General features: G+C 41.3%; 1 protein-coding gene across 5 annotated transcripts in view; it reads right to left on the bottom strand.

Moving 5' to 3' along the window:
• The window catches only part of arhgap42 (Rho GTPase activating protein 42), a 107,716-nt gene that overhangs the window by 2,105 nt on the left and 92,043 nt on the right, over window positions 1-13,568 (bottom strand). The window contains exons 10-22 of one of the 5 annotated variants that reach the window (XM_020708090.2): window positions 13,308-13,417; window positions 12,724-12,780; window positions 10,190-10,268; window positions 9,926-9,965; window positions 9,553-9,615; window positions 9,304-9,378; window positions 6,917-7,001; window positions 6,685-6,743; window positions 6,019-6,124; window positions 5,706-5,865; window positions 4,575-4,725; window positions 4,076-4,471; window positions 3,782-3,944 (exon numbers count right to left, since the gene is read on the bottom strand). In XM_020708090.2, the coding sequence (XP_020563749.1) occupies window positions 3,782-3,944; window positions 4,076-4,471; window positions 4,575-4,725; window positions 5,706-5,865; window positions 6,019-6,124; window positions 6,685-6,743; window positions 6,917-7,001; window positions 9,304-9,378; window positions 9,553-9,615; window positions 9,926-9,965; window positions 10,190-10,268; window positions 12,724-12,780; window positions 13,308-13,417 (1,544 nt within the window). Of the gene's footprint in view, window positions 1-3,781; window positions 3,948-4,075; window positions 4,472-4,574; window positions 4,726-5,705; window positions 5,866-6,018; window positions 6,125-6,684; window positions 6,744-6,916; window positions 7,002-9,303; window positions 9,379-9,552; window positions 9,616-9,925; window positions 9,966-10,189; window positions 10,269-12,723; window positions 12,781-13,307; window positions 13,418-13,568 lie in introns of all 5 variants that reach the window. The other 4 variants (XM_011482295.3, XM_011482296.3, XM_011482297.3 and 1 more) reach the window with 4 other exon arrangements.

Below are 13,568 nucleotides of genomic sequence, written 5' to 3'. Positions count from 1 at the left end.
CTGCATTCCCATTGGTTCATCACACCTGTTTTCCTAGACAGACTGCAGCTCTGCTAACTTTACTTAAAGATCATTTCTAAAGGATGCTTTGGGTTGTGGTTTATATTATTCGATTGAAACAGAACTAGCTTGTGCTTCAAATGACGTAAAAATTAAAAAACGTTTTATAAAAAAAAATCCTCTTAAAAATGTAAGAACTTGTTACTTGAAGAAAGCTTCAAAATAATATAATTCAATTAGTATTTTACGATCCATTCCAAGGAAATTTGTGTTTTTAATATGTTCTTATAGCATTTTCCTTAATGATGGAGACATGACTAAAATAATTTAAGATTAAAACTGCATTTCAGAGTATTTTTCTGTTCAAGCCGTGTAGGATCTGGAGCAGATGAAAACAGCACGTTTGAAAAACCTCAGACTTATGATGCAGCTACTGCCGTGGGCGGGCCAGAATCTCGCTTTCTCCTATTCTAAATACTCCACTTGCAGACAAGTAGATCCATCAATGTCTTTATTTTCCTCGTTTGAGCTGCCATTTGGCTCTAAACCAGGGGTCCCTGAACGTTTTCCAGCGAGGGCAACATGACGTTTCTATTCTCTGATTGGGGGCCAGGGTCAGTTTGAAACAGAGAAAGTGTGACGATCGCAGGGGTGCCAAAATGTGAACCGAAAGCCACACATAATCAAATATTAATAACCCAAACTGATTTCAAATACTCATCTCTGGGTTCTTCACCAAAAAAGAAAGAAAAGAAATGGTAATCAGTAATTATATAGGAAGACTCTTTTATGAAGTCAGTCAAAAACAAATGATCCTCTCTGGGTTCTTTACATAAAAATATCTAGTAACAGCATTTAGAATTTTAGAAAATCAATAATAACCAAATACATTTCTGTGGGTTGTTTACAGAAATAAAGCTTCTGTTGTCCATACACAATCTTAGGTAAATGTTTAAGTTCAGTTGTAAGAGCAGATTCTCTTAAACGACTCATATGAGCAGTCTCTTAAGGTTTTTGTCTTCTTTCCTTTCCACTGTTTGCTCTCTCTGATCAACTTCCTAGGTTAAATACCTGCATTCTGAATCAATGTTTCCCTTACCTAACCTTTCTGTCATTTTTCTGTTTTGATGGGGGGGCGGGGTCACGTTCAAGTTCTATGACAGGAGCAAAAATTGAGGTTGCCGTAGCAACATTTTTAGCTGGGCTCACATTTCAATTCAAATAAGCTTTATTGATGTGAGTAAACAATACCAGGGATTCCGTTTTTCCATTTTTTCATGAATCTCGACAATGCGGCCAGGCTAAAAAAAATAATAATGCAAAACAAATAAAAATAAGGGTCTCTCTCTGGTCAAATGGGTGGGCGGCTGGAAAGCTTCAGTATTGCTCGTCATTTTCTTTCTACGTTAAGGTTAGCTTGGGTTCGTGAAGCGCTTGTCGCTAGAAGGAGAAATTGTAAACAAAGGCATGCTGGGAAATTAGCTAGGCTAACTTCCCCCCACAACTCAAAAGTGAATTTCTAATGAGCTTCCTGGACGTCTTAAAGATGTTTTGATTTTAGCTAAAGCCTGCATAATCATCATTAAAATACCACTTGTAACGCTATTTACTATTGAGAAAATATCGTTGGAGTAGGACTTTAAATACATATTAGACATGTAAAAATGTATTTCCAAATCTAAACCTATGATTTCTTTTCGTACGTTAATTATTTCCTGCTTCTTCTTTGCGATATTTATCTATATTAATGTTAAATATACACTATATAAATCTTTCCATATACATTTTGTATATGATTTTTGGCTGATTAGGGTTTGGCTGATGTTGAACAATTATCATTAAATCAGCTTTTACTGTAACATATTTCAGCAGGTGTTCCATATTTCAACTTTCTGCTTTTCCAAATTTTAAAAATGTCGTATAAGGCAGCAGAAACAAAACTCCAGGAGGAGTTTTCCTTACTTTACTACATCGCCGCGCCGAACTGGGTCAAACTCAGAGTCAAGGGCGTGACGCAGCCAAGGGTGAGGCGAGTAGGTGCTGTGCAGGGGACCGAGCGACTGTCTCTTCAGACGCCACAAGTCCAACAATCTATTTGTCCCGTGGGGGGAGCGAGCACAGCCGGCTGCTGGGTCACATCAACCCGAGAGCAGGCAGAGCGTAATTAAACCCAGCTCTCCCACCAGCGCCGAAAAGGCATAAATCTCCGAACACGTACTCGTCTGATTTTAGAAACCTCTCGACGCTCATAAACACGCTGAGAGGGGGAGCGGCAAAGAAAGGGAGGAAGGAAGACAGAAAGAAATGCGCCTGAGCCATTGTGCTCTGATTTAGAGCGGAGTGGTAAATCTGAGAGGGAAACTTACTCTTAAAATACCCAGCAGGCACCACTCTTTTTTTTTCTTACATTAAGGACCCACCCAGATGAAAATTGTGTTTTTGTTGTTTTTAACATGTTCTTGTGGCATTTTCCTGATGATGGAAACATCTATATGTACACTATATGGTGCACTTAAAAGCCTTAAGGTGCCTTATAATTCATAGCACCTTGTACATGGATTACCTCTGGTTATCCTTTTTGATGTAGAAGGGATTTTGAGAGGTAGCCTACATGGCACTCTGTCAAAAAGTCTATTTTTTCAGCCACATTTAAACAAGGTAGGGTTTTTTTTTGTAAATATGCTAATGTGGCTAACATTTAGCGGTATCAGACTGTATTATTATTTGTACGTGTTACTATCAAGGTTGGGAGTTAGCCTAGTCACAGTAATGTTTGTTTTAGCTACATCGGTCTGTTTTTTACGTGTTGCAAACAAGGTATTGTGAATAAGCTAATGTGGCTAACGTGTAGCGTGTTACAAGCAAGTTCTAGAGTTAATGTGAACGCAGTTAACAAAGTCTGACTGACAGGCGTCTCTATGAAGTTTTTATGTCGTTCATGTTTCAGGACATCCCAGGGGTTGCTACAGCCAATCACCTTTGACTGATGCACACAGGTGGTTTGGCAGAGATTTTTACGCCGGATGCCCTTCCTGACGTAACCTTGTATTTTATCTGGGCTGGGGACCGGCAACGGGGGGACCCAGATTTGGGCAGAAGTTAGGCAGTAGTGAGAAGAGTCTTGCCCGAAGATGTGCACTGGATGAAGCTCATCGCGCCCCCTTGGAAGCGCCAGTCCTACAATCCAGCTAACTGAGATATCCAGCCCCTACTCTTTAATGTCACTTATTACGCCTCTCAGTCTGCCGTATATTAAGATACTAAAGAAAATAGCCCATTCATTGACAGAGCACCTTATTATCTGGTGCGTGTCCTATAGTGCGGAAAATACGGAGCATCTTTGTTTTCCTTGGCCGAACGTTGGCTCCAAACTGTTTGGCTAGATAGTTACAATATTGGTCGCCAATTTTGTTGCACCAGTAATGTTATGGATGGGGATGTGTGGGGCTGTAAGCTAGCAGGAAAGCATTTAAACGGAGAGCTCACAGTCATAGGTGAATGGAGGAGGGGGCGGGGAATTTAATGAACTCCGCTCTGTAGAAACTGTCCTAGAAAACAACAGATGTTTTAAATTTGGATAAAAACGGCCTAATCATAATCAAAAGACCACTGGGAATGCTTTTAGATGAGATCAAAAGATGACCAGAGTTGGTAATGCTGTGTATGTTTTGCCGACTCAGAAAAAAGCCTCTGGAGGAAATGATTTGGTACGACTAATCCAGTGGAGTTATAGCAAAGTGCAAAAGTGTCAGGAAAGTTGAAATAATTATGAGGTGGTTACACAGAGCCGGGCCTCTGGTAGCCGTTGCCGACTGTGGTATCCATTCGGCGGCGGATGACTTGTTTGGGTGGGAGGTCTGGGTTGAGAGGAGGTTTGAGATTCTCTCTGGACTCCTGTGTGGATAAACTCTGCACAGAGCCGGCGCTGCTCCTCTGGCCTTGAGCTGCTGCAAATGACACACAGAGAGACAAGACGGATAAATGCCCAACAATCCGGGAAGGAGACGGGTGTGAAGGGGGTTCTTTCCTGGAGGACTTTATTCATAAAAACGTGAATTCTGCACAGCTTTCCTACCATCAGATGCCAGCAGGGATTTCAGTGAAGGAGAGGCAGAGCGGCTCATCGCTGTCAGTTTGGAGTCAGGGTGGGAGTGGGGGGCTTTTTTAGGTGCAAGAGTCATTTTCGGGGTGGACACGCTGAGAGCGTCCTCCGACTCGCCGTCCGTCCGGCCCGTCTCCTCCTTGGAGCTGGATTCGGGGCTGCTGATCCATGCAGCGCTCCGCGGGCCGTTAAAGAGCTGCGGCGGCGCCCGACTGATGACTGTGAGCGATTTGTCCTGACCTGTCCTCTGACCCGGGGACGCCGCCTTGGAGGAGGTGTTCTGCTCTGAGGAGTGGGATGACAGAGACTCCATGCTGCCCATTGGGGTGCTGCTGGGGCTGCTGCTAAAGGTGTCGCCTATGCAGGGACCAGAAAGAGGGCGTGCAGCGCCTTCATTAAAATCTGCCAAGTCATCATTGTCTTTCGTCAAAAAATGTCTAACACAAAGAATCTGGAGGGCTTTGATGCTCACTTTCTGCATCTGCCAGGCACAGAGTCGGGGTGTAGATGCTGCGGGGCTTTCGGGGGCCTTTGGACAGACAGATGGCTCGGCTCCTGCGGGAACCGGTCCGGCTCTGCGGCTGTGGCAGGGGCACGTTGGGGTCTGGAGGCTGGTGGAATATCTGCAAATAAAATGAATCAAATCAAATCAAAAAATTATGCTTCGAGCAGCTCAAAATGCTTTATTGTTAAAAGCAAGCAAACATCTAAAATGTGTCTGGACTACACCATTGCTGCAGAAGGACTGGGGGAGTACCAAACACTTTTACATTATCAATCTTACGCCGGTGCAGTGATTTGGGGTGTTTTTTCACGACAGAGTTAAATTATGATGGATGTAAAATTTAATTTAGACATTTTGATTAAGTATTCAGCTCAGGGCCCCTAGAAAGTTGGGGGACCCAGGCGATCGCCTACTTTTACCTAATGGTAAGTCCGCCTTTAATCAATATTTCTTTATTTTTGACTAATCCAGGTCCTAAATGCACCAAGTAGTGAATGAATTTGGACAGAAATGTCCTCTAAAGAAAATCCTGAAGAAGTAAAACTTTTGTATTTCAGGGTTTGATGCAAAACCTTTTATTGCATTGATTTAACATTCAAAGGCTTTCGTTGCAAGGTAAATAAAATAAACTGTAATTATAACTGAAAATTAAACCTATATAAACGTAATTTTTTGTATCGTGGTACCTCTCTATACCACAGTTCAGCTTTTGTGGTCTCGCTGTTTGGCAGATTATTTGTTTGTTATTTTGCAGTTTTTTTTTTAAACACAATCGTAATCAGATCTTTGGTTTGATTTTATAATACTGGACTGGTTTTTCTACGACGGTTTGAACTTTGAGAGTTTAAACAAGGGTGAAAAGTGTGAAAATGTTCTTGTCTGTTAAGAAAAGTGTATTAAGTATCGGTGTGTAGTGAGGAGTTTTACAGCCTTACATCATCTGTAATCCTAGTTTGCGAATTTCAACTATCACAGGTCTTTGTTAGAACGTAAACTCTGCGATAAACGAGGGAACACAGTACTATAAAAGAGTTAAAAGAACCCACAAGGTGAAGCTACATCCGTTTGAGTCGAGTATGCAGGTCTGAAGCTAGTCACCTTGTTGAAGTTGTCAATAAGTATTTCCACCACGATGTTCTGGAACTTGATGTTCATCATGGCCGCTACGGTTTCCTCCTGTGATCTCATCAGAGTGGGCCCAAAGATGACGCCCAGGTTGGACACCGTCATCAGGTTGGACTCGTTTTGTGCAGAAACCCTGCATGAATAAAAAAAATAAGCTGAAATATGCAGGGTGGTGCTTCCGGAAGCTGCAGGGAAAGTAATTAGTTTTAGCAATTTTTATCTTCAAGCCCCCCCCCCCCTTAGTGTCGAGACTGCAGTGCATCAGTTTCATGACAGAAGCACGTACGTGACAAGGTGTTTTATTAACAACTCCAGCATTTCCTTGTTCTTCTCAGGCAGCTTGTGAACCAAGGCGTGGACGGCACACACCCTGTAATTCTGGTCATCGGACTCTGACAAAAAAGAAAATGAATAATCAGAATCGGTGGATTAAAATGAAGAAATGCTAATAAGAGACTTTCATTTGGAACCATCTAATGAGTGCAACAGACGAAAAAGATAACTCCATTGTATTATTTCTTCATACTGTTCAAATCCCATCTTATTACTTACATAAAAGCGTGCTTTTTTTTTTTTTAATCTAAAGAGATGATGTAGACGTGCAAATGTGAGCAGATTAATGGAACCAATTTCACATCTCATTTTGATCCGGTCTGAGTGATGGCGCTCTCAGCATGGAGGCATTTTCGGAGACAGAAACTGTTTAATTGGCTCAGTCTTTAGCGTGTTAGACTCCTCCTATCAGGATACGGTTTTAGCGCCCAGAGGGCAACCTCACTGCTGGATGTAAATTCCGAGGGAGTTTTCACGTTAATGCGATCTCTTAAATAATATTGCTCTGAATGAAAAAACCTGATCTCCAGTTGTGTGGTTTATAAAAAAAAAAAAAAAAAAAATTGTCACAGACATAAACAAAAACATGGATCTGTGTGATGCATCTTTCATAACTTACTGACAGCCAAGATGAAATCTTTATGGAGCTTGAAAGTCATCAGAGGCTCAGAGAGACACCTGACGACAAAAGAGAAGTTGTAATTTACTGTTATTTCATGACGCCGTCCTTTTTGAGGCATCAGTGAAGCTGAATGACTGACGAGCAGCGGGGATGCGTCAGGAAAGCATTGTGGAGGCAATGATGACTCCTGACAGTGAAAGACATGCAGCTGCTGGGAGAGCGAGCTGACCTGAGGTAATTCTTCAAGCCGCTGGTGATGGTTTTGTTGTCCCACATCTCTGGATCCAGGTCCATATCCACAGGTGCCTTTGATGCTATCAGATGCATCATATAGCGTTAAAATCACAGCAGCAAACTAAAAGCTTAAAAATAAACCACTTTCCAGAGTTTAGCATAAAAAAATATGAGAATTTCTCCCCGGGCCGGTCCGTGGGTCACTTGGTACCGGGTTGCAGACAAAAAAAATTAAATAGTACATACAACAACTTAGATTATTTCCACTTTGTTCCATTTTATTTTGGAGAAAAAACTGGATTCTGTCCACTGCATCCGTCTTTAAATTACTTAGTCATAAATATGGTCATATATCCACTACCTTCTTAAAACGGCTGCTCGAACCGCCAAATTAAAAGCCCATGGCTAGCAAAGTTAATAAAAAAAAACATGCCTTATGAAGGTTTTTTGAGGAGAAAGGAAGAAGAGCCTTTAAAGTAAAAGAAATCTGCCATTGATAGACAAACCAGGAGTCTTTCTCGAAACGTGGATGTATTACCAAGTTATCATTGCCATTATATGCAGTGACTGAGTCTCTAACCTTACATGTACAATGGTAACAAAGTTGCAAACACGGTGCATTTACATTTAATATTATACTTTTATGATGGTTTTCATGTCCTTTATTTATCCATCACACCTTAAAAGGGGTTAAGTTAGCCTCCATTTTGATGTTTAAGGGAACATTTACATCGCATTTTAATAGGTCCTACACTAAATCTAAGTTTAAACCAGCCGCAGATGTTTTACAAAGAACGCAGATTCAGTAAAATTAAGTTGCTAACTTGTGGAAACATTTAAGAATTTTCCCTGGGTAAAACTAAATTAGGCAGGCCTATGTTAAGAGATTTTAGCACAGAGAATTTTCCTCTATATTTAAGAGAAATTTACTATGAATCAGGATTAATTTAAATAAGATGATTTTTTTGGCCCCGAAAGATAAACTGTGCCTGAATTTAAGTCTCAGTGTTATAATAGCCATCTATAAAAAAACAAACACACAATCAATGTTGCCTTTGTTAAACTTTTAAGAATCAGAAACAAAACAATAAACAACTATGTTTCATTGAATCTCCATCATCTTTAGTTTTCAAAGTTTCAAATAGTCTTTATAAAATACATTTCATGTAACAGCATTTTAATTAGAAAACAGATTCTTTTCAGAATAATAAAGGCTTAAAAAAAAAAAAAACCCCACCAACTTCTGCCCCATTCAGACTAGTCTGTAAAAGAAATAATGTCTGACATTAAACCGGTCCGTGGCCTTAAATATGTTGGGGACCGCTGATTTAGAGCAGTGTTTTTCAACCAGTGTACTGCGGCGGAGATGGTCAGGTGTGCCGTGGGAAACTGCCCTCATTAACTGATAGAAACATTTTCCATCTCCAGGATATCAGCTCTTTGCTCATCCAAACAGGTCCTGATAAAACACTGAGTAGTTAGGAATATGAAAGATCGTAAAATACTTTTTTCTTTGTGTTTATTTGATTCTATTAACGACATTTTGATAACAATGACGGTACCGCGATTTAGCCTTTGCTTCAGCTGTATTAGGAAAAGTCCCGCCCCTTTAACTGTCTCCACCAATCATTCTTGGAGGCTTAATCACATGTCATCAGTCTGACCAATCAGTAGTGGTTAAAGTCTTCACTTCCTTGTTCTGATTCTGCTCATAAAGTTGCTCAGTTCCAACAAAAATACCAGCTAAAGCTCGTCTTTAGCGGTGTAGCTTTCCACAGAATCCGGTATCAGACCGTGGAACAAGTGAACAAAACAATGAAGCTCAGAGACGCTAGTCTGTCTGCGTTCAGCGGCTGTTTGCACTACATCTCCCATGATGCATTGGGTTAAAGTGACAATGAGTCTTCCTTTGACGTTTTGAAACCACAACGAAAACACAAACAGTTTTTAAATCTTCTAATTTAACTTTTATTACAAATCTTTTAGAAAAAACAGCTGCAGCTTCCAGCTTTTTCTACAGACTCCTTTGTTATTTTAATTTTTGGATGCTGGGGATTTTTGTCAAGGTTAAAGTGTGCCGTGGCTCAAAAAAGGTTGAAAAACAATGATCTAGAGGATCTTTAGATTTGAGTCAAATCTGAATCTAAATCTGACATTTCCCTTTCTCAATAAATATTATAAGCTGTAACAAAAACAACTAAAAAGACAGCTGATACACTGTCCCGCCACAAAGAGGAGCTCTTTCCTCACTTTGAGAGGTTATGGTGCAGTTGCAGAAGCAACAGATTCACATTAATAGAAGCTGCTGCTTGTTCATTTGAGCTCCAACAGCCACAGAATGAGAAAAACCCTCCATTAATACAATGGAAAAGCTGTACTTACAGAAAAATGTACTCATCAGCTTCTGTACTTTAGAGTTGACCCCTCCAATTCTGTACAGACCCATTGTGTTTATGCCTGTGTGGCAACAAGGAGGTGGAGAGAAAGAAAAGAAAACAAACAACATGGGAATTTATGACTTGGATGAACCAAAGATGATCACCTCTGTGTTTCATGGACAGTTGTAATCAAGGCCAGGCTGCGTTTGAAACCGCGCCACACATGAAAGCGCAGCGACTCAAAAGGTCTTACCTCTTCTCTCCACCAGGCTAATGCATTTCCTCACAAAGTTGAAACCGGCCTCATTAAGATAAGCTGTAATACAACACAAGAACAGGGCTGCCGTGTCAGTGACCGGCAGGGTTAACTGTGTATCGCGTGGGAATAATCAGCTCTCCCTGTGCCTGTGCTCAAGCTAATAAGATTAATAAGATGCAACCCATGTGCTAGAAGGCTCTGCAATGTCAACTGAGTGGGCGCATGTCAAATAATTGTGTTAATGAGCAAAGATTGCTGGAGTTAATGATGCTGCCTGTTTGTTGGATACATTTGTAACTTACTGGAAAGGCTGCATGTGTGTCTGATAATGATGGCAGGGATTGAAAAACAATTTAAAGACACTTACTCTCCTCCTTTTTGCTCAATATAGCTGGTAGGTTGTAAATCTGGGAAGAAAAAGGTTAAAAAACAAAAATCAGTATGGCTTTGCTTCAAACTTTAGGATAACACCCTCGTTTTCCAACACTCTATGATTAGCTCTGATGATGTCATTTTGTTGTTTTAGTAACTCACCAACAGAGGGTGCTTTTGGCAAATGTATCAGCTCTAGTGCAATTTCCTTTTTTAGGCTAACAAGAAGTTTAAAAACAAACATTTCAGACGTCCTCACCGGCTCCTTGCCATCCATGGCCTCAAGCCATAATCTTCTGTTGGACTCGGATAGCGCCTGTAGTGTTATGACGCCGTGCCTGGAAGGATTGAAAAGAGAAGCTGCCCTTAGTTGAATCCCAGTGGCTTGGGACACCAGGAAGCAGCGAGTTTACACTGCCCGACTACAAAATGGACCAGCAACAGCTCAACTTCAACCCGTGTCCCTACTGGGCTTTGTGCTTCACATTCCACTCCTAATTAAAAGCTCCAGGTGATTAATATTAGAGTGAATCATCTTTTGTGGCCAACATGCATACACCCTCATGATCTGTCAACCTTCACTGCGTGCTTTGAAGTTTAAATCTGAACCTTTTATAGCACTGCAGTAACAAACCATACTGTGATCAAAATGCATTGACTTTGCTCAGTTGGTGCTAATATGTTGCATTTGTGACCAACTACAGCCTTAGTCACAGGGGTTGACCTGTCAGGATGCTGCAGGTTTTTGGGTTGTTCGGGCCCATAGAAAGTCGTAGAGAGGAACATTCCATTGTCGTGTGTGTGGTAAGCGTATCGTGAAGTATTAATCAGTTACACACACTTATAATGTATACATTCTAACAGTCAGGCGGTGCACAAGAACTGCGCACCTTTCACTTGAACAGCACAAACGATCTTAAAATTTCATGTGGGTCACCTACGTGCCCCAAACAGATTTGCCCATTTTTGCGCCCATATCCACCTGTAAAGCTCACTGGGCATGTGATGAGCGTTCAAATGTGGGTTCTTTAGCCCATGGGGTTCAGAGTGGACAAGCAGGAAGGGTTTTTTCTGCTGGTTACTAGCACATGTCTGCCACATACAGTTGGAGGACGCTAAGTACGAACTGTTGAAGGGGTGCCGATATTGCAAATCTTAGTCCAGGCCATTCTTTCACAGCTCTATTCGGATGTATGAAAGACTTGGTGTGATAATTTCATGCGCAAATTTTAATTTCTCCTCAGGGATCAATTTTTAATTCACTTCTGGGAATTAAAAGGAAATCCGAGACCCTGATTGGTCAAAGTTGGACCTGGTTTGACCTCACGAGTGTTCAATGGCCCCGTGTTTTGTATGAAGAGCCTGAAAACGGTGCACAGCTCAGCGTGAACATAAGAGTTTTACTTGTATTTTCATAAACCTTTCATCGGAAATGGATGCTTGAACGCTTATTGATGAAGAGTGGTGCGAACGTATCTTTAGCGCAGTTGTGACTGCCCTTATCCCAAATCATTATTATGGTGCGAGTACTGACTGTGTGCGAATGCTGCACGCATGAGGTGTGCTCTTGCTAGGTAAGTGCCTGAAGGACGTCTGCACATTCAAACTACACTCCAATTGTCTAATTTCCTCATTTCTAACAATCAGGCTACACCCTAGCAGTGTGCACTGATCATGTCACCAGCAGTAAAGGGCTCCTTGCGCAGTGTGCAGGATTGGGCGTTTGAAAACATTCAAATCTGTACTTCATGCCCGTGTCTTGCTCACCCTTATTTACCTTTGGGTGTTGTTTAAGTGTTCGCTACGACCGCATACAACAAAATTGTGTGTGAACATTTTCATCCACCAGTTCTTCTAGTGGTTTACGACCTTGCTATTTGGAGCGGTCCACCTGCGTGCCCTGTACGGGTTGGCAGATTTTTCCCTCTGCAGACAGCCCGTAACCACCCGTAAGGGCAGTTGTGACTAAGACGTGAGAAACGCTGCCTCTACATAAATGTTTTGGCTTTGCCCGGTGTACTAGCCTGCACCCTCATTTACCGTCTCTGAGGAAATATTTGGTTCACTCGATTACTTTATTTAGAAACGTCTTTTTTTGACCCACATAAAAGGTGCTTTGAGTGACTTTTTACTTATTGGCTTTCTTTAAATCTAAGATAGCAGTTGCATCTGCATAATCCAACGGTAATTTGAGCGAACTAATCCCAAAGAAAGCGAGACGGTCAGCCCAATTATGGCAGGGCTTTAGGTGGAACGGCATGCTCGCATCATAATAAGGATAAATGGAAGGGCTCGAAGCTGACTGGAGCTTGGCCCACATTGTCCTTGTGGCTGGGACATGCTCCTTGGGGGGCAACACAGTTTATGATAAATGAGTTGGCCTGCAAATAAAGAGCAGATACTGTCCATGCTCACTAGCAAGATTCTGCAAGGATGAGCAATACGAGCGTGCTGCAGTGGAACATTAACATACATCACCATGATGAGCTCATATCAAGCCTTGTTAACACATGGCGCAGTCAGCACAGCTCATGAAAGATTTCTCAGCATGGTTAATTCCTTGATTCGGCTTTTCCAGGGTGTTTTAGGAATACAGATGGACCAAACAAACACAAACAAATAGGCAAAAAGATCAACTCTGTCTTCAGTGCATATTAACCAAGCTTGGTTTGATTTTGTGAAGGGTTAGGACAGACACAATTAGGCTTGTGATTTGAGTGGATGATGCTGTTAGCAGCCTGCGTGCGGCACATGCAACTACTCCAAAGGTGCAGCGCTCATCAGTTCACATACCGGACTTTACAGAAAAACTGAAGGGGCCGGAAAAGAGTTCCACGATAGATGTCATTTCTAAAATGACACGGACACAAGGAGGAGAGGAACTGGATTCAAAAATAGAGAAAAAAAAATGTACAGACACATACGGCACAAACAAGCTTTGTAAGGGGAGAACATGAGGAACATGCAGGACACAAACAGAGATGCAGACTTCTAACGGTGGTCTGTTGGATCTCTGAAGATGTTAATCCATCCTGAAGCGCTTCTGCACGTTCACGCAGGTGCTTCAGCTGAGGTCAAAAAAACACTAATTGCATGTGAAGAAACAGTTTTCATGAGGCTGGTCAACATCTAAAAGTGAGTGTTAACAAGAAACAATATGCTTTCTCTTTGCTTTGTGTCCTATTCAAATCGTTTCTAAATTTGTACACAAACAGATATATATGTGAAAAATTAAAATAGAAAACAGTTTTTTCCAAAAAATCAGAGCACATAGTGCTTAAAAACAATTAAAAACCAAAATAAACAACATACTGAAGTAACATTGAATGTAAAAACTATTTATGCCCTCAAATTATTTTGGAAAAAGTTCCACAGACCTTTCTGCCACCTCAATATCAAAGCAGAAACGTTTGTCGATTGAGTCGGTTTTTCGGCGAATGCAGGACTTGAGCTTGTACATCTCGGGTTGATTCAGGACAAGGCCATTCTGAAAACACAACAAGACAAAATCTCACACCATGCAATCATCACACATACTGAAACAAAGCAGCAGTAAGCATTTATGAAAGCCGAGAATAGAAATTTTCTGAATAGAAAACACGTAAAGTCATAAACATATCAAATATTCCTTCCATGAA

This window comes from Oryzias latipes, chromosome 13 (genome assembly GCF_002234675.1).
Source record: "Oryzias latipes chromosome 13, ASM223467v1".
Lineage (NCBI taxonomy): Eukaryota > Metazoa > Chordata > Actinopteri > Beloniformes > Adrianichthyidae > Oryzias > Oryzias latipes.
This window is presented reverse-complemented; position numbering and strand designations above follow the sequence as displayed.